The 19978-nt window shown below is 40.2% G+C and overlaps 8 protein-coding genes across 8 annotated transcripts; 2 read left to right on the top strand and 6 right to left on the bottom strand. All coding sequences in view use genetic code 12, as the record gives it.

Annotated features, from left to right (window-relative positions):
- Window positions 1-1698: 1698 nt before the first annotated feature.
- Window positions 1699-3483, top strand: CTA8 (stress-responsive transcription factor; the record flags this gene model as incomplete). The annotated part of the gene is made up of 1 exon (XM_051750325.1): window positions 1699-3483. One exon carries the CDS (start codon window positions 1699-1701, stop codon window positions 3481-3483), a length of 1785 nt encoding a protein of 594 aa, XP_051610387.1.
- A 96-nt stretch (window positions 3484-3579) lies between these two features.
- KGF57_001148 (uncharacterized protein) lies at window positions 3580-4797 on the bottom strand (the record flags this gene model as incomplete). The annotated part of the gene is made up of 1 exon (XM_051750324.1): window positions 3580-4797. One exon carries the CDS (start codon window positions 4795-4797, stop codon window positions 3580-3582), a length of 1218 nt encoding a protein of 405 aa, XP_051610386.1.
- Window positions 4798-5473: 676 nt separating this feature from the next.
- On the bottom strand, window positions 5474-7333 carry ERO1 (ER oxidoreductin; the record flags this gene model as incomplete). Its single annotated transcript, XM_051750323.1, has 1 exon — window positions 5474-7333. The coding sequence occupies one exon, from the start codon at window positions 7331-7333 to the stop codon at window positions 5474-5476; it is 1860 nt and encodes a 619-aa protein (XP_051610385.1).
- A 998-nt stretch (window positions 7334-8331) lies between these two features.
- DBP3 (RNA-dependent ATPase) lies at window positions 8332-10041 on the bottom strand (the record flags this gene model as incomplete). The annotated part of the gene is made up of 1 exon (XM_051750322.1): window positions 8332-10041. The coding sequence occupies one exon, from the start codon at window positions 10039-10041 to the stop codon at window positions 8332-8334; it is 1710 nt and encodes a 569-aa protein (XP_051610384.1).
- Window positions 10042-10358: 317 nt separating this feature from the next.
- SFU1 (Sfu1p) lies at window positions 10359-12230 on the bottom strand (the record flags this gene model as incomplete). The annotated part of the gene is made up of 1 exon (XM_051750321.1): window positions 10359-12230. One exon carries the CDS (start codon window positions 12228-12230, stop codon window positions 10359-10361), a length of 1872 nt encoding a protein of 623 aa, XP_051610383.1.
- Window positions 12231-14542: 2312 nt separating this feature from the next.
- Window positions 14543-18013, top strand: SWE1 (tyrosine protein kinase; the record flags this gene model as incomplete). Its single annotated transcript, XM_051750320.1, has 1 exon — window positions 14543-18013. The coding sequence occupies one exon, from the start codon at window positions 14543-14545 to the stop codon at window positions 18011-18013; it is 3471 nt and encodes a 1156-aa protein (XP_051610382.1).
- A 95-nt stretch (window positions 18014-18108) lies between these two features.
- Window positions 18109-18984, bottom strand: CSI2 (Csi2p; the record flags this gene model as incomplete). The annotated part of the gene is made up of 1 exon (XM_051750319.1): window positions 18109-18984. The coding sequence occupies one exon, from the start codon at window positions 18982-18984 to the stop codon at window positions 18109-18111; it is 876 nt and encodes a 291-aa protein (XP_051610381.1).
- A 650-nt stretch (window positions 18985-19634) lies between these two features.
- ATP19 (F1F0 ATP synthase subunit k) lies at window positions 19635-19841 on the bottom strand (the record flags this gene model as incomplete). Its single annotated transcript, XM_051750318.1, has 1 exon — window positions 19635-19841. The coding sequence occupies one exon, from the start codon at window positions 19839-19841 to the stop codon at window positions 19635-19637; it is 207 nt and encodes a 68-aa protein (XP_051610380.1).
- Between the last annotated feature and the right edge of the window lie 137 nt (window positions 19842-19978).

Here is a 19978-nt window from a genome sequence, read left to right as displayed (position 1 = left end):
ATTCTGACGCGTATAATTTTCATCATCATTGGAAAATACTTTTTTTTTTTTTTTTTTTTTTTCCCCCCCCCCCCCCCTCTAAATTTTGTTTCTGTAAATTTAGAACTGCAAATGGCTATTTCGGTCTCATACGAACAGCAGTTAAGAGTCGGAGTATATATGTCCCCATTGCTTGCGAAAGTTTGAATTTGTGTCTGATCAAATACTCCACAGTTTGAATTGCTGCGAGGCGGGGATCACAAAGATTATGCAACAATTTTTCTTTAACTAAAAACTGCAAGTTTCTTGTTGTGAAGAAGTTCTCGGACTTCTGTCTACTTCTGGTGCTCAACTCGACTGGAGAGTTACAGCAAAGTCAAGGTCTCGTTATGGTCCCCTTGTAGATAGGGAAAAGAGCAATTTTAGTGTATTCCATGGTTACGAGCCATGTCTTTCAGAAAGGTATAACAATGGGGTGACTTTCACAGATTGGACACTCCCCTTATGGGGGGGATCTATCAAAGGCGCATAAAGTACAGTTGACGGAGAGTCTTGTTACAAGCGCACGCGATATTATAAAAGCACTGAGGGTTAATGTTTACTCTCTCGCGAGATGGAAAACAATAATGGAAGAAGGGATATCTCTGTAGATTGTCTGGGGTGTCAGAGAGTAAGAGTTGCCAGTGATTGCTCCTGATAGTCGATGCGTTGATATCCGTTCAATTGAAGACTTTCAAAGTTTTGCTTAGTTGATACATGGCAAAAGTATCTGCGTCAGGGGTTCATGGTTTTGTGAACCCGGGATAGCCATTTTATTCACGTACAGATGATCTCTAACTTTCAATTCAGTTTAGCCATTTCTTTCCCGGATTGAAGGTGTTCATTTCCCTTGTATATACTTGCGATAAAAAAAATGTCCAGATTCCCGAGAGATAAAAATGGAAGAAGCACAATTCGGAATGATTGCGTTTTTTTTTTTCTTTTCTTTTTTGTTTCCTTCTCTCTCTTGCAATTTAACCGTTTAAGAATTTGCACATAACATTCTATACATATATGCGTACAATTATATGTGTGTATGTCTATATACGTATATGCATGGCTTTAGCAAGAATACACAAAGTACAAGTCGATACTTGTGTATAGTTTGGATAACCGCCCAATTTAGTTGTGCATATAACTTCACTGTCCTTTTCTACATATTGTTAAACAACAACTTTCAAATTGCTCTGGCGTATTGTAGTTTGTGTTTGTTCTATTGTTCCCTTTCACAGCTTAAGGAACTTATGGATAACACAAACTTTAACTTCACAACCAAAGGTGAGAGGGGGGGAATGGGAAAGGTTAAACTATAATTGTATGAAACTATATATCAATAAAGTATAGGAAACAGTCTCCAACCGAAAGTCTATAAATACCCCCATCTTTTTCTGCTCCAAAACAGTCAATCAAATTCTTACTTTATCAAACAATCCATACGATCAAGTTGTAACTACTTTTTTTTTCAGTCAAGGACAAAGTCTACTTTGCGCTGAATCTCATTTAATCAACTGTCTCAATTTCTGTCCCAATATTTGCTAGTTACCGGTGTCACTTATCCGCCTTACACGACACACACACACACACACATTCACAGAGTCACCACGCACTTTGCGCAGACAACCAAAAAAAAAAAAAATTAGTTACCGATCTAGACACTCCATCATGATGAACATTAACAGTATGGCCAACCATCCGTTATTTCCACAGGATCAACAGCAGCCACAACTGCCACAATACGCAGATATTCCACAAAGTCTCACTCCGTTGTTGAGCCATCAGCTGTTGTACGACTTTGATGACACACCAGCCAAGATTGAAGAGTTGAAAAACTCACCAACACAAGCACCGAAACAACAGCAGCTGCCACGAAACTTGCAAATGCAATCACAATTTGACCACCAGCTTGACCTATTCCAACCGTCGCCACAGCGTAGGTTCCCACCATCAACAGCTCCAAGTCCCTTGTATGTGACTGAAGAGCCCTCTGAGGACAAGATTGCTCAAGATGCCGAACAAACGGGTCATGACTTGCAACTATTCAACAAGAACCATGTTGACTTTGAAGACATGACATTTCCTGAACTCAAACCTTTGACTTTGCCTGTAACCAGTCCGTTTAAGTTTGACTTGGGAGATCCGTTATTTTCAGATTTGAAAACGCAACCACAACCACATCCACAACCGCAACCGCAACCTCAACCACATCCACAATCACAACCTCAACCTCAGCCACCTGCAAAGAAGAGAAAGGAGAGTGGCGGAGCAAAGACAAGACCTGCGTTCGTGATGAAGATTTGGTCTATGGTGAATGACAAATCCAATGACGAATATATTCGATGGAACGATGATGGAAAGACTTTCCAGGTATTTAAACGTGAAGATTTCGTGCACAAGATTCTACCTGCTTACTTTAAGCATCAGAATATGTCCAGTTTTGTCAGGCAGTTGAATATGTATGGTTTCCACAAGGTTCAGGATATAACTAATGGAACATTATACCCAAATGGTGACAAGAGCGGAGGCGATGAAGTTTGGCAATTTGAAAACCCAAATTTCATACGAGGAAGAGAAGATTTGCTAGATAATATTGTTAGAAACAAGTCTGTGCCCCTGGAAGAAGCATCACAACAGTTGACAGACACGCACAATATGGCAAACGGAGACTTGAGTTTGATTTTGTCAGAATTGAGCCAAATCAAAAAGAACCAAGCAAGATTGAACGAAGAGATATTGCGTATTCGCCAAGATAATGAAAACATGTACAATGCAAACTATATCAACCGGGAAAGAACGCAACAACAAGGTCGAACTATAAACAAGATTCTCAAGTTCCTTGCTGCTATATACAACGACTCCACAATCCAAGCGCAAACTCCAGCAGGCGAAAATGTGCAATTTTCTGATGTCCCATATCGTCGTCGTCGTCAACAAGAGGATGGACAGAACCCCACTTACCAATCACCATCATCTGTGTCCTCAGACAACCGCGGGTCACAGGATACAACAGCAGAGCAGTTTGTCAGAAGGCCGCGGTTGTTGCTTACGAACCGCCCTAATACAACCAAGTCCTACTCTTCGCCGTCAATTGAGTCGGTCAAGAGGCGTAAATCAAGTCATCATCGTGTATTACCTAATGATTTCATGAATGGAGGAGGAGAGATTGACAATGGCAGTGGTATTCCGTACAATGGACCAGACATTGACCAACTTGAGAGTCAAATACGGAGCTCGGATCAGTCGATTGACCAAGTACAAGACTGGATTGAGAAACTTTCGCAACAACAACAACAACAACAGCAGCAGCAGCAGCAACCTCTACCGCAACCACAACCACAACAGCCACAACAACCACAATCACAATCACAATCACAATCACAATTACCACAAATATCAACCCCACAATTGGCAGGATACCCCGAATATGACGAGGATTTCAACGTTGATGATTTCTTGAAGAGTAAATGAATACATAATTAGAATACTGGTGTAGTTTAACTTATTAATAACTTTTGAAAAAAACTATAAACTACTTCCTCCATCTCTAAAAAAAAATAAAAACTCTCAAATTACTTCTAAATTCTGCAAATCTCTAGTTCTCTTGCCTGAACAATCCAATAACCGTACATCGGTAACACATGAAATTATAGGTCGTTGTTGTAACCCATTTCTGCCGCCGCCACCGCCACCATTGAACATTTTGACTTTTTGCAATTTTCGCCATAACCTCAACTTGATCCTATGTTGCTTGTTGTTTAACTTGCCTTTTGTTTTACTTTTCCTCTTGTTACCTCTACTCTTATGCCTCAATCCCAATCTCAACTTGGACCTCTTACGCAAAATCTCCCCTTCGAAATCATCATCGCCACCGTCATATCCGTCGTATCCTTCATCCGCTTCTTCTTCTTCTTCTTCAAATACTTTCTCCATTCCATCTTCCTCGTCCTCTCCACTTTCACCCCTCTCAAACTCCACAAAGCTCAACCTCACACTTTCAAACTCAACCACATCGGATCTAGCCCACACCTGACCAATCATTCCATCAGGCACGGTGCAAGTGTACAAGTTCCGCCACGTAATCGCCTTGGTCAATTCAAGCCGCACCGTAAATGATTCACTGGCAAACAAGATATTCAACCCCAATGTCAAGTCCAAGGTGTGGATGAAGGAGGCGTAGATTGTTGACTGCACGTCGATGCTGCCGCCGTCGCCGAATTGTTGGTTGAGGCATTTAGAGATGGGGAAGTGGACTTGGTTGGTTTGCGGTGGGTAGGGGGATTGGACGAGGAGCCAATTGTTACTTATGTCGCGTTTTTCATTCAGGTGTTGGTGCAATGATGGTGATGGGTGTGTTTGGGGTAGGTTTAGCTTTGATGTGTGGATGATTACTCCTTTATCTTGTCGCAATTTGTAGACAAAGTTGGAGTTCAGGAGATGCTGTGGTCTTAATTTTGTGATTGATGATATTGAAATTATTTGAAGTGACGACATGGATTGGGAAGTATCAATAGTGGATATAGAAGAATGGTCATGAGTTTCTTCATTGTTGGAAGGACTGATTAATTCCTCTTGGATAAAGCTGGATTGAAACTTATTCAACAAAGTTGACACTTTTCGAAAGGAACCTTCTAAATGATGATATTGATGCATGATAGTCCCTTGTTCTTGCTCCTTCTCTTGCATTTGTTGATCTTGTTGATCTTGTCGTAACTGCTCCTTATTCCTATTGAATGCAAATGTAATTAATGAACCCAATGTACGAGTATTGAGTGATATGTGCATTATAACCATCATGTATATGGTGAAATACCATATATGCATGTATTCATATTGATAAAATGACGAAGAGGGGGGGGAGGGCGATTTTATATTTGAATTGTATGCTGCGATTAAGGGGTATGCCAAAGTGAGGGGACAGTGGGGTTTAGGTGAAAAACGATACGATGCTTATGTTGTTGGTGGGAATGTCTTGGTTGAATACGGTGATGCAAAGTGTTTTATATAGGTGGATGGCGTATAATTTTTGAATACATTAGCACAACATTAGGTGGGTGATTGCGATTGTGTCTTATAAGTTAGCGCCAAACGGGTTAAGCATACCAAACTAAACTCAAAGTTAGGGTCCAATGATATACAAAACTGTGTGTCACCTGACCTGGTAAAGAACAGCAAATTGATTCAACAGAACTCTAAATAGATAGATAGATAGATAGATGTAGTCAAAGAAGGAAGTCTGCGACCTCTGGGACCTTGACGTCACTGGCACTCCCATGACATAGCAAATTCCTTCCTTCCACCTCCATTACCCTCTACGACACAATTACGAGCTGATACATTTGCAAATTACATTAAAACACAAGTTGGTTATATGCATACAAAATTGTCCTTGAGAAGCTCCGCCCAGATCGAGCTCAAATACTCTAGCTGCCATGTCTATTGCTCTTTCTCCACGATTATACTAATTCCCAACATTCAAAGGACTTCTATACTCTTCGTAATGCGATGACGATGGTTTTCCAATTAAGTCATTCCACCAATCATTCAAAGCACTCAACGATATCCTACCAACAATCAAGGGGAACTGTTTGTAGCTTCCTAAGACGAACTTCAAAGCTTCCCAAACCTCCAAAAATGCCAACTTCAATTCTTGATTGAGTGTACGGTTCTTGGTTGGGATTTGGTAAGTTTCAAATATCGATTTCCTTTGGTCTTGTTGGGAAGAGGACGACTTGTGATGCAATGAAGATGCTGTTGCTGCTGCTGTTTGTTGTTGTTGTTGCTGTTGGTTCTGACTTTCACTTTGACTTGATTTCTGTTGTACTTGTTTTGGAAGTTGATTGACGAATGGGAAATGGAATCCTTGTCCTAATGAACCCTCCTGATTAGAATTGAATTGACCCGGTTGTGCTTTACCTTCAGCAACATCCTGTAAATGTTGGATATACATTTGCTTGAAATTGTTGATTACGGCAATGGATTTCGATAACCGATCAAAAGTGTTGATCAATGCAACAATTTCAATTCTTCTGAATTTCAAACTTGGTTTGCCATTTATGTTGTTGACATTCGCCACATCATCGTGGTCTTCAAACAAGATCTTCATAGCTGTTCCATACCCAATTGTTTGTATCTTGCCCCACATTCTACACCTATCACATCCAACACAATCCATAATTGCAGAAATGTTTTTGAACCTACTTCTAAACTCATTCTTCAAATTGGGGTCTTTAGAAGGATCAAACAAAGTGGACGTGTTGAACAATGTGTTTGACCCCAAAGCAGGTATAATATCCTGCAACAACAATTCGTCATACACCTCAGTATTTTCAAACAAGTCATTATTTTCCAACAAGTGCTGTTTTTGAGTTGGTGTGATGTCGTCGTATCCCAGTTGGATAAATTGTCTCAATGGCAAAATCAGTTCCAATTTCACCAAGGATTGAGCAACAAGTGCATAGTTGAAGTAAATGTTAGCCAATCTGTCATTGAAAAGCCCAACTCTTTGCATAAATACTTGTAAATTGGGGTAGAACTGACCAGTTTCGGAATCCAAGTACTCATTGGATAAATGAACAGCAATGGATGCATGCATCCCACTCACTAAACGATAGAACAAGTTCTTTTCAACACATTTCTCCTTTGGTTCATTTGGTTTCATCGACATTGGATTCGTGTTGGGGAAACAGTTTTCCAGATAAATGGCTTTCCAAACATCGAAACTTTGATTTCCTCCATAACCAGTGAATCGTTCTGGATTTTGTAATAAATTGACATAAACGCAGTTGTGTTCGTGTTCATCGTCGAAATACGAGTAGTCCAAATCCTCGCATTGCTCGATGGGTTCAGTTTCGATTGTGTTGTCGATAGAGCTCGAATCGGTTTCCTGTTCACCTCCTGCAGATGCTTGGGCTAGCTTGATTTTGCCCAATTTTGAAGGTTTCAAATTTTCATTAGTCACTCGACTCCAGTTGAAGTCATCAATCACTTCAACAGCACAATTTTCAGTTGCGCAAAAATGCTGAGCATTCCAAAATTTACACTGCTTGTCCAAATCAACTTTGAAATACCTGAAATAAGGGGTCTTGACTAGTTCAGTGACCAGTGATCTGATTTGGTTGTTGAGTTCGTCAAGGTAGGCAAAAGTCGTGTTACATGAGGATGTAATGATTTGGGAACAAAATTCAGGTGAGTCAAATGCATGAAATTGAGCTTTGGGAAGTATATGTGGGTTCAGGTGTGAGGCAGATTTGGAAGCTGATGCTGATATTGTGGTTGTTACGAGGCTGACTAGTAGGATAAACCAATGATGTAGATGCATGGTGAAGATAAACTCAATGGAATAAGGAACGGATCTATGAAAGAAAAAATAAAATAGAACTTGATCTTTAGTAATGATTTGTTGTTGTTGTTGTTGTTGTTGTTGTTGAGTAAAGCAGATAGCGAAGTGGGTGCTGTAGGTATGTTTGGATCTGGTTGTGACGTTTGGTGTATCTTTTGCTTTGAGTTTGTTGAGTTAGTTTAGTTTGGCTGATTGGTTGAAATTTCGATATTTCGATTAGAATTGAATGGAAATTTCTTTTTATTCTTCTGTTACTTTTTTTTTTTGTCTGTCTGTCTGTCTGTCTGTCTGTTTAGTTGAGATCGTTTCAGTATGGATTCTTCTTTTTTTCTTTTAGAAAGTATTATTTCTCTATCTGTACAAGTAATAGAGTAAGTAAAGTAACATATATATATGCATAGATCAATTGTCGAAAGTTTGTTTATGAACACGTAATACCAAAGCAAAGGATGGATGCACCATATGCGTATGTTGTAAATTTGACAGCAGTTTAATTATTTATCTCATCCTACATATAAAATCACATACTAAATTATTTTTTATCGACTGATGATGATGATGATGGCAACTGATTACGTAATTCCGTAGATTTGAATTTCTTTTCTTCCGTTGCCCAGTTTCAGTGTAAGTCTTTCTATCGGCCGAAATGTTTTGAATCTCCCCAATTTGTCATTGTCCCAGTTTCTAACGCATTTTAACACCCAGTGCGGCACGGAAACAGATAGCCGCCTCGTCGCCCATGTTAAGTTTTGAACACGTAATGCAAAAGACAGAAGCTTGTTTGAAACTGCAAACAGTGTACACATTCCAGTGACAATCAATCTCTCTTATTTTCTTTAGTTAACACGTGTCTACGTTGACTCATCATCAAGACACCTTTTCCTACTTTTTCCATGTATTTTTTGCAACCACAACACTGTAAACTTATCTATGAATATACATATGTACAACACCACCACCGGTCATCCTCCTTCTCTCTAATCGAATTTAATCTTCTTTGCTGTCTTGGTCATATCAACATCCTTGTAAAACGCACCATACACCGAATGGGCCTTCTTTTTAGTATGTCCACCAAACTTCAACAATTGTTCCGGTACAGGCTGATTAGCACCCCTCAATATATTACACAACGCTCCACTAAGATGTTTTTCATCCTCAGTAAACAAGGTATGTGCAACACCAGTTTGTCCTGCTCTCCCGGTCCTTCCTATTCTGTGAACATAATCCTCAATCGTCAATGGGAATGTCAAATTGATGACATACTTGACATTGGGGATATCCAATCCTCTAGCAGCAACATCGGTAGCTAACAACAAGTTGCACTCGCCCAGTTTGAATGAATTGAGAGCTTGCGTACGTTGTTGTTGTGACAAATCACCGTGAATGGCCGCCACTTTGAACTTATTACGACGCAACAACGACTCAATTCTTGATGCTTCCTTCTTATACAATGCAAACACCAAAATCTTATTGTTGCCTTGACCCTGTGGTCCATGTTGGTACTTGTTCAACAATGATATGAGTTTCAGTTCCTTTTGAAACTTGTCATCCAAAACCTCAACAACTTGGGTGATTCGCTTATTAGCACTCAACTCATCACGGTCTCCAATTGTCAACTTGATAGGACTGCGCATGAAATTGTTGGCCAATTCACGAACTTCCTTGGGCCACGTGGCCGTAAACATCAACGTCTGTCTGTCTCGAGCATTAGTGGATCCAATGATATGCTTGATATCTTCCTCAAACCCCTTTTCCAACATACGATCAGCTTCATCCAAGACCAAGTAATTGATCAGACTCAAATCCACTGCTCCATCATTGATCAAATCAACCAATCGACCAGGTGTAGCTACAATCACATTGGCACCCAGTCTAATTTTACGCACCTGGTCATCTTTGGAAACACCCCCGTATATGGCAACACATGAAATCGGAGTGTCAATAGTCAATTCTTGCAAATTGTCATAAATCTGTAATGCCAATTCACGAGTGGGGGAAATACACAAGACACTAAGCAGGTCAGTAGAGCCATTAGTGATGATGTTGTTAATGGCAGGCACACCAAATGCAAATGTCTTTCCTGATCCAGTTTCAGCAACACCAATCACATCTTTACCATCAAGAAGGAATGGCCATGATATCGATTGAATAGGGGTAGGCTTGGCAAATTTTTGCAATTTCGAAGCAATGGATGCGTCCAATTCAATTTGATCAAATGAAAGAATTGGTTTATAGTTGAGATGCTGTGGGTCCTCAATTGTGACTTCATTGGCTGATAAAAACTCATCAATTGCTTGCTGTGGAGTGTTTGTCAATTTGAATGATTGTGTGTAGCCGGAAGAGCTAATGCTGCTGGATGATGGCGCAGAAACCTCATCCTTTGTAACAGCTGCGGGAAAATCCTCTTTCATGTTCTTACTGCTGCTGCTACTGTTGGCGCTGCTACTGCTACCCTTCTTCTTTTTATTATTATACTTGTCCTTATTCTTCTCCTTCTTCTTCTTCTCACTCAACTCTTGCGCCTTCTTTTCTTTTTCTTCCTTCCTAGCCAACTTCTTTTCCTTCTTGGCTAACTTCTTGGCCTGTTTCCTCTCCATCTTCAATCTTTTCCTCTCCAGCATCTCACCGTGCTCGTGCCCCGCTCCTCCTTCTACTTCTTCTTGTTTTCTCTTCTTGTCTGGTCCCATTGTGGAAAAACTGAAAAGGATGTTGAATGGATGTAATACTGTCGATGAGGATTCCTTTTGGTTCTTTTTTGTGCAAAGAGATGAAATTGAGTGAAGCTCATCGGACAATTTTTTTTTTCTTTTATTTCGCAGTGTCGTGTAAGCTACGGAATTGAGAATAGATTCACGACATTGATCTTTCAAGTTAAAGACACTTCCAACAGAAAGGTAACCGATTTCTCAATAAATAAATAAGTATGGGTACGTATTGGACTGTATATACAATAGAAAACTCAAAGGAGGTATCTCGTCTACTTTTCCATGTGTTTTCTACTCTCTCATCCATTCAAAAGACCACCAATTGTCAATGCTCTCTTTTGTTGGCCAGTCCTTTCTGTAGTTCCCCCGTTCTTCAGTGGTGATGATGGAAAAGTAGCAGTACCCCTAGCACCCGAGTCTCGCGCCTCTCCTCCTTCACTGTCGTTGTGTGGACTGGTTGCGACTGTAGCAACTGAAGGCGGAGCACTAGTTTCTTTTCTATAAGTTGCAGTGAAATCAATGGCCATGGGCGTTGGGGTTTTCTTTGACGATCCACAGTTTGTGCAACACCCACCAGTGGAAGTACTAGTAGTAGATGGTGCGCTGTTTATTGGTGGTAGTGTGGGCGGTGCTACTTGTTCAAATTTTAGCTGAGATTGGTGATGCTCGTATTTAGACTCCGGTGAATGCAGTTGTAGTTGTCCTTGCTGCTGCTGCTGCTGCTGCTGGTGCTGCTGGTGTACTTGACTTGGAATTGGTTGCATTTGATGGGGTGGATGAACATGAAGAAACGGCATTGGCGGCGGTGGACCAGGAAGTGGGCCGGGCCCATTGGGCAATCGGCCATTCCCGCTGTATCTAGGATACAATGAACGCGACATCACATGTACGTGCAGACTTGTCGTTGTCGCGACTGGTGGAGTCTGTTGCTGCTGCTGTTGCTGTTGGTGGAGTGATGGTGGAGTCGGACTTGAACTTTGTCTGGCCTGTCCGAATTGAGGAGCTCTCTGAAATGGAATTGAATATGAAAATGGCGGGATCCTATTGTACGATGGAGGACTTGATCTATTAACAAGTGGTGGCAAAACAGTGGGTGCTGATACAAGGTGCGACTGCTGCAGAGTGGTCAGTGGTTGTGACAATGTGTTGTGCGGTTGATGAATCTGTTGTTGATGTTGCTGTTTTTGAGATTGTGTTGATTGGTTTGAAATTGGCTTCGGTGTAGAAGAACCTGGTCTTGGTGACGTAGTATTTGACCCTGGTGAGGTTGCAGACAGTTTACCCTCTTTTGTATCATCTTTCGATTTATGATCAGACACGTTTCTCTTCCTTCGTTTAATGGTTGACCGTTTCATCTTTATTGGTCGATGTGATCCGTGTAATCTATAAAATAACCCACATGCGTTGCAAATTGTATTTCCAACATCGTCTCGTCTCCATAATGGTGTTATTGTAGTATCACAGTTAAAACACGCAATGGCCAATGAATTCTCATCTGCGCCAGTTGTGGAGGATGCGACACCTCCTGACTGTTGTTGGCTACCGCCATTACTACTTTCTTTATCTTCAGCCTCTGCTTTAATCTTGAACTTAGTTTGATCGACCCCATCACCACTCTCCCCACTTGCGGGGATATCGCGTTTTATTTTAGTTGATGCCTCGTTCTCATTTTTCGATGCCGACTTTTCCGTCAACAACAGCTTTTTCGCAACTATTCTATTATTAAACGCTGGGCAGCCACGACAAGCAGCCGCTCCACCAGTACCATTACAACGTCCATCACCTTTACACGACCCCAACTCTTCTCTTGATATGGTGATTGTATTTGGTGGTCGTTTGAGGTTTACAGGGCGATGTGTATGATTGGATCGAAGATAGAGTCCGCAAGCGTTGCAGATTAACGTTCCATCGGGAGCTCGGCGCCAAAGTGGGGTTTTGGTAGTTCCACAATTCGAGCATTGTTGGCCTTCTTCTGGGGTCGGTAGTTGGTTATGCAGGTTAGGTGATGACAATGCAGGCGGGGACGAGGTTTCTGAGGATGTTGTTGATGTTACCAGCTTTGTGCATGACAGCAAATACGTCTTTGTTGTGGGTGTGGAAATTTTGGTGTCGTTGGAATGTATCGGTAGCTGTGTAGATGCTTCTTTTATAGATTTTTCTTGTACGGACATTATTTTTGAAATGTGAATACGTATGTTTGATTTTTATATTGGAATCATGAATGGTTTGGAGCGTAGATAAATTTGCATATATGTGGGATGCTGCAATCTTGCTTATGATCTCAGGAGGCGTAATTTGTAATTGATAAATGTTTGAATCGAGATTATAGTGGTGTGTGATGCCTCCAAATGGTTTCGGCCGATTGTTTTTTTGTTAAATCCTTGAAATAGACTTCTGCAACCTCTGTCAATAGGATTACGTTTTGGCTCCGAACAATAAGGTTGTTTCAACTTCTTAAGCTCAAAACCTTAATATTTTCCTAAAGTCAAATTCGATACAAACTCTTTGAACAGAAGTAGGTTTGATCAGCAAAAGAGTGCTGTAGGGTAAACGTTCCGGTAGTTCGAAAGTGGTGGCTGTGATGTTTTCCGGTCTGATGTAACTAGTATTGGGCAAGTTGGTGCTCGTGTGGGTACAGGTGACGAGTGGTGTGATTTGTCTATTGGGTGGTGAAAAAAAAAAAAAATCAATAAATAACGAAGACTCTTTTGATCCTCGATTTCAAACTTTGCCTGATGTTGCTGTCGTAGTTGGGCAAAAGAATAGAAGGAAAAGGCACTTTTATCTTGGAAATGCTTTCGAATACGTTGGTGATTTCGAGAGGAATCTGCGACTATTGTATGAAAATTTCAGTTTGAGTCTCTTAGTAATTAAATAAAGATGTGGCTCTCGGTTACTATATATAGTCGCCTCACACAAATTATATAGTATTACACACACAAACACACATACACACATGCACACAACGTGCACTTCTAGCTCAAGAGCAATAAGTGCCTACTAAATTGCAAACTACCACCTGTAGATAGGTATATGCAAAAAGAGTGTAGAGAGAATCTCGAATCCTTGTGCGTCCTTTGTCGCTCCTCCTTCTTTAAAGCTATATCCAAATCCAGTATTACTTACGAATCTGTTAAGTGAAAATAAAGTTTTCAGTTTTTGTTTTCGTTTTCTCGCTTGATCAAATAGATAGCTTGAGTTTCCGCCAATCAAATCTAAGCAATTAATAATGTATCTCTTGCAATAAAGAGAGCACTGGAAAAAAAATATATATTAATGCAAGTGAAGTAATACCCATATATTACTATATTTGGAAGTCTACACTCTACTTTCCTGCACCTGAAGTGCAAACAATTACTCGTTTTATCAGATCAATCAGTCATCATTACTACACTGGTGCGTTGCAAAAATAATTCAATGTGCAAGAAACACCTTGTAGAGCTGTGTTATCGCATATTGATACGTTGAAGGGTTTACAGAATGGACAACAACTCTTTTTCAATCTTATAGAGTCTACCTTGTAAAGATTCATAAATAGCAGTACAGGTTACATGAAGAGTAAATTAGCCACAATTTTGATGCAAAATAAAAGAGGAGAAGAAAAATTGTTGCATACTCTATAGAAAATGACACTTACGATTGACAATCCATGGGTGATATGTTTTATGATCCAAGTTTTGAAACTACCAAAACAATACTGTCAATACACACTCTCTGGTCACATTTTCGCGTCATACTACGAGCCCGTGGAAAGAAAATTAGTACTGCATGAAAGTGTAGCACGTGACAAAGACGTGTTTTTTGTGTAATGTCTCAAAGACGCGTCTGTTGTTATACAAAATTGTCAACTATACTGACGAGTCCCTACCCCCTTTCGATGACAGACAAATGGCCAGTAGTGATCAGAGAGGAAGGATAGGAAAATAGGCAGGATATAAGCGGCTCGACTCTGATAACGCACGTTGTCACTTCAGGACAAGCATCACGTCTTTACCTTGTCTGGTTTTTGTATGTAAAAGTTTCTGAACAAGAGGAGGAGATTATGTCATTCGGTACTTTGACCATATCTGCTGTTGTAGCCGGAGTGAAGGAGTGATAGCTCCATTACTCAGTATCTATCAACACGCTTCGTTTGAATGAAGACGAAGTGAACATACTTCTCTATCTACAGTCTATAGTCTACACAGTCTACAGTCCCCTCTGCTAAATTGTAAACAACAACAAAAAAAAAAAGTGTAAACAAAACAATACCACACTGTACAACAACAACAACAATACACAACACATCTTCTTACTTATTTTTTATCATATACAGATTTAAACAGCCTTACTTTCAAAGACAAAGAAAACACCACAGAGGTACACACAGAGCTACACTATCACAAGAGGAGAGCCAGTGGGAGGTATCAGTAACACCACCCACCCACGCACTTCTTCACCCCTTTCTCCCTCCACTCAATTTTGCCCTGCCATTGCATCCATCATGAAAAACAACCAATTTCTGTTGCAAAGGACGAAAGGTGGCAACAACCCTCCTCACATAACTGCTAATGATGATGCTTATGCTCTCAACAGCAACAACAACAACAACAACAACAACAACAACAACAACAACAACAACAACAACAACAACAACAACAACAATAACAACAACAACGACGACAGCACAGACTACAATGATACCTTCTTGGATCCAGTATCCACTCTCCATGCAACTTCATACAAAAGTCGACAACTGATGACTGCACCGACGCAGCGACTTCACAGATACTCAACATCCATTTCCCAGTCTCAGCAAACACCACATCCACAACAACATCAATTGGATTACTATACTAACGACCACTTTTCAAGATCCTTCAATAGCTTGATTTTGGATGACAACAATTCCACCAATGCTACCACCGCTGCTGACAAGATATTTTTGAAAAAGACAATAAACAAGTCACCACCTTTCAACGTCAAGACAGACTATTTCAATGATAGCATAGATACGTTTCTTGATCATGACGAAGTATGCAACGAAACAGATATTGATGAAGAGGAGGAAGAAGAGGAGGAAGAAGAGGGAGAAAACGATGACTTTATTAGTGAAGTTGAGGACAGATTTGAAGTTCATGACAAACAGGATGCTCTCAAAATTACTCCCGAGAAGAACTCTAATGACCTCCTACAGCCAAGCCCAACTACAACACTAAATCAACAATTTAGGAGACCATCCCAAGGATGTGACCCCTCCAACTCGAGTGCACGGAATTCACAAAGTTCCATCAAGCGGTCTTCAAAATACATCAACTTATCAATTGATTCTAGTCTACGAACCTTAGACAGGGCAAATACGCCGGACGAAATTGATAAGATAAGTTTGAGTGAAATTGATGTCAAAGTCAACAATCAGTCATCTCCTGCATTATCCACATCACGCAAAACCGATGGTCTGCTACGACCTTCTACGAATCATCTGTTTAAACGGCCTCACAAATTCATTAGTCAATCACCTTCACCTTCTTCAACAAAAGTAAAATCGACGTTATCATCGTCATCACCACAATCGAATTTGCAATCGCCATCTCAACTTGGAATAAAGCACTTCAAGAGCTATGCCAGCAAACTTGATGAGAGCACAATATCTCCAATTCGAAACCGAAATGTAGAAAGTCCACTTTCCAAAACGCATTTCTTTGGTCAAGCTCATAAACTCCGCAAGCCCAATGCACCCCCACCAATCACGCACTCATCGAGGAAGAATCTACAACACGGAGCCTGTGCCACTGATTTTGATAATGACGCTTTAGAAAGTCCATCCAAAAACAGGAAACCATCCAATTCGCACTCACAAGCTTCAAATATCAAGTATCAGGGAAGTCCCAAGTTGACAAACAAGAGAAACACCACCACATTCAATGACAAAGAAAACAGTGATCTGTTTCGATTCGTCAAGCCATTGCAAATTGCATTTTCTTCAAATGGATTAATGAAGAAGAACATGGTTCAGCATACGACGACAAAGCCACCTCCTGAAACCCCCATGAAGAGAAACCCATTGACGATGATCAATACCAATAAACCGCTTAATTTAAAGTTTGATTATGATAGTGGTAACCTATCACATATAAGCGAGCAAGATGAACGCAATAAACCAATCGAAATAGGACGCGACAATGGTGGTAGTGGTGAGCACTCATTGAACTTGAGTGATATTCATCTGTCACATTCAAAATTCAAGCCGTCTCTAGCGAGGTCAAACAAGAACATCACTCCTCATTACCAAGATTTGGAGGTGATCTTTACTTCAGATATAGAGTTGGATGAAGACGAAGAGGAAGAAGGAGTAATGGTGCCAGAAACACCAACAAAGAAGCATTTTGCCCCGCTGTATCAACAAGCAACAACAACAGCAGTGACGACGACATCATCAACAACATCAACAGCAGGAGTAGCGGCAGCATCAGTTCCTCCGTCGGTGGAGCCAGTGGACATGCCAGCGCCAACTTCGCGGGTGGCAGCAGCTTTACTGCCTACGACACACCTTAAACGTTCTCCATCAACAAAACTCGGTCGACTCGATAAGCTACAATTGAATTATGGTTCAAAGGGTTACAAGTATGGCACTCCATCTACACCGATACATTGGGGATTTGACTTTGCAGACAAGGACTCTGTATTGAAGGATGGCCCAGTGGAGCTACCTCCATTGAATGAGAACGACCAGTTGCAATTCAGCAATCCTCACCATTTTTCATACTCATACCCTTCCAAAATCGATGAACACTTGATTAGCAAGTTTGGCATGAAGAATCTAAAGTACATTGGACAAGGTGAGTTTAGTATAGCTTTTGAATGTGTTTTCAATGAGGAGAAATTTGCCATAAAGAGGACGAAAAAGCCAGTAACTGGAAAATTGGACAAACAAACGATAATGAGAGAGATCGATGCATTGAGAACACTTTCAAGTATCAAAGATGATGATGAGGAGAACTTGAAGGAAGAGCAACAAGGTAAGGAGAATTTGGTGTACTTTATTGAAGCTTGGGATTTCAACAATTATTATTACATAATGACGGAGTATTGTGAGGGTGGTACATTGTATGATTTTTTAGAGGATAATAAGCACTACAAGATTGATGAGTACAGGATATGGAAAATGATTATTGAATTGGCGAATGGGTTACGTTTTATCCATCTGAAGGATTATGTTCATCTTGATTTGAAACCGGCAAACATTTTCATCACTTTTGAAGGATATTTGAAAATTGGTGATTTCGGGTTGGCGACAAAGTTACCCATATTGGAAAAAGATTTTGATTCAGAAGGGGACCGAAATTATATTGCTCCTGAATTGATTGATGATAAGATATACACACCGTTTGCAGATATTTTCAGCCTTGGTTTGATCATTTTGGAAATTGCTGCAAATATAATCTTGCCGGATAATGGAACACCATGGCGCAAATTACGTAGTGGAGATTTGAGTGATGCTGGACAATTGTCGAGTGATAATATTTCCATGTTTTTGCAGCATAAACCAGAGACTAGCAGTTCGTCAAATACAAACTTTAGTTCCTCTGCTCATTCATTATCGTTGAACTCGCATTTCAGATCTAGGTCAAATTTGGAACATCGCCAACAACAACAACAACAACAACAACAGCAGCAGCAGCAGCAGCAGCAGCAGCAACACCAACATGAGCAACACGGTCTCGAGGATGATAACACTGTTGATTCCGTGTATGGTTTGATACCTTCTTGGGCCCCGCCTTTTCTTGTTGGGGACTCCAATGCGTTGGATGTGTTGGTGAATAAGATGTTGAAACCTAATCCTTTTGAGAGACCCAGTGCTAGTTCTATTTTGGAAATGGATGAGTGCGTTTTTATCGAAAATAGGAGGAAATGTGGAGCTACGATTTTTGAAGGTGAGTTTGGGAGTCCACCTGATGATGACACGACACAATAGTTGAAGAACACACAAGAATTATAAATGAATAGAGAAGAATGTTGTATGACATATGGGAAAATAAAGTTGTAATGAACTATAGACCGACTTGCTATCTACTCTTTAAACAATGCATCATTGGACAATGGATCCTTCTCCAAAACTTGACTTCTCTTTTTAATCTTCCTCTCCAAAGCAGCTTCAGCCCTACTTCTAGCTTGTTGAGCCGATTGTTGTTTCAATTGAGCTCTAACGAAATTAGGCGACACGTACTCCTTATTTTCATAAATCTTGGGTCCACCAAATGAACCCTCCAAGATAGTAATCAAGGTCAAAACCAATCTAGGGCCAATTTCAACCAAATTCAACGAATCGACATCGACTTCATTCCCATCCTCATTCTCCTTCGTTTCCAAAGTTTCGTTAATCTGGTAATTCCTTATCCAAATCTTTCCATCGACGATGGAAAAAGTCATGACGTGATCGATAAAAGGTTTCAGTTTTCTGGCATTTGGAGGCACTCCAAATGTGTGTATAAACATTTCCTTCAACAATTTGAAATGGTCACCAGTGGTATCAAACAGTTTGTCAAAACTTAAAATCGGTCTAGACCCCTTAAGGCAATTACCGATGAAGTTTAATTCATCCAAAGTGTGCAAATTCTGAATGTGGAATTTGACAGTGGGACCATTTGGCGGTTTGGAGATCCAAAGATATAAATCCTGGTGTTTTCTACACTCAAAGAAAAAGATATTGTTGCAGTTGTATAACTCGGCAACTTCATTCAACAAGTAAAGGTTCTTCTTGGTATCGAACTTGGGTTCTTTTCGAGCATGGGGCAAAAGGGTCAATAAATCACTTATGAGATGACGGTGTCTGTAGGTGATGCCTCGTGAGGATATGACTAGTAATCGTTGTCTGTTGATGTGTTTGGTTTTGTCCAGAGTGTCTTTTGAGGACTTGGATTGTAATGCTTTGTAGATTGAAGACATGATGGGGATGAGTGGTGAAAGAAGGATTGGGGTGCTGTTGTTGATGTAGAGTTTTGTTTCGTACATTTTTTTTTTCTTTCTCTCTCGATGAGATGCAAATGATGCCACAAAATGTAATCAGTGAAGAAGAAGAAGAAGAAGAAGAAGAAGAGACAGAGTGATGGAGGTGGATTTGAAGAGGACGACAAACCCGTCGGTAGGTAACATGCAGTGTGAGGTTTCAGCCAACACCGGATATGGTGGAGTGTTATAGACTAAGTATTGCGAATCTCCTCTTGTCAATTGCTTTCTTAGACACAAAGAGAGTTCACGTTCAAAGGAAGTAAGACGTTGCTACGAGAGATGAACGCCTCTACAGTTGAGTCAAGCGTGAAAAGACATTGTCTGATCCCGATCACAAATAATTGACATTTTGTTCATTTCAATCTCATTTGAGTCTAAAATGTATATGTTTAAGCCTTTCCTTTTCCTTCTTTTCTTTCACAGAATATCCAAAGTGGAAATATATACAATACAGCCTCCATCTCTTTCCTCCAACATCTTGTCTCATTTATTTCGATGTTGACCATAAGACGAATTTTCAAATCTCTATCAAACCAAAATAATTCTCTCCTCCTTTTCTATAACATGTTAGACCCTTTCACCCTCTCTTAATGTTTTTCTTCAGTCTTATCGTGCTTGGCTAACCATTCCTTAACGAACTTTTCTTCTTCTGGAGATGATGCATTGATTGAAGGGTGAGTTGGTTTAACGGCCCATGGTTTTGGAATGACTAATAATACAACCGAACCTAATGTGGCAATGGCTAATTGATGTGGTTGAACGGTTTTACCGAAGATGTGATAAGCAGCACCCATTGTTGTTGTTGTTGTTGTTGTTCTTCCTGTTGTTGTGGAGTGTTTAAGTGTTGATTGTAGTTATATTTGGGTTGAGTTTTTTTTTTTTTTTTTTTTTTTTAATTTTTTGTGGGACTTTTTTTTTTTTTTTTTATTTT

Source organism: Candida theae (genome assembly GCF_024610275.1).
Source record: "Candida theae strain CBS 12239 chromosome Unknown scaffold32, whole genome shotgun sequence".
Classification (NCBI taxonomy): Eukaryota; Fungi; Ascomycota; class Pichiomycetes; order Serinales; family Debaryomycetaceae; genus Lodderomyces; species Lodderomyces theae.
This window is presented reverse-complemented; position numbering and strand designations above follow the sequence as displayed.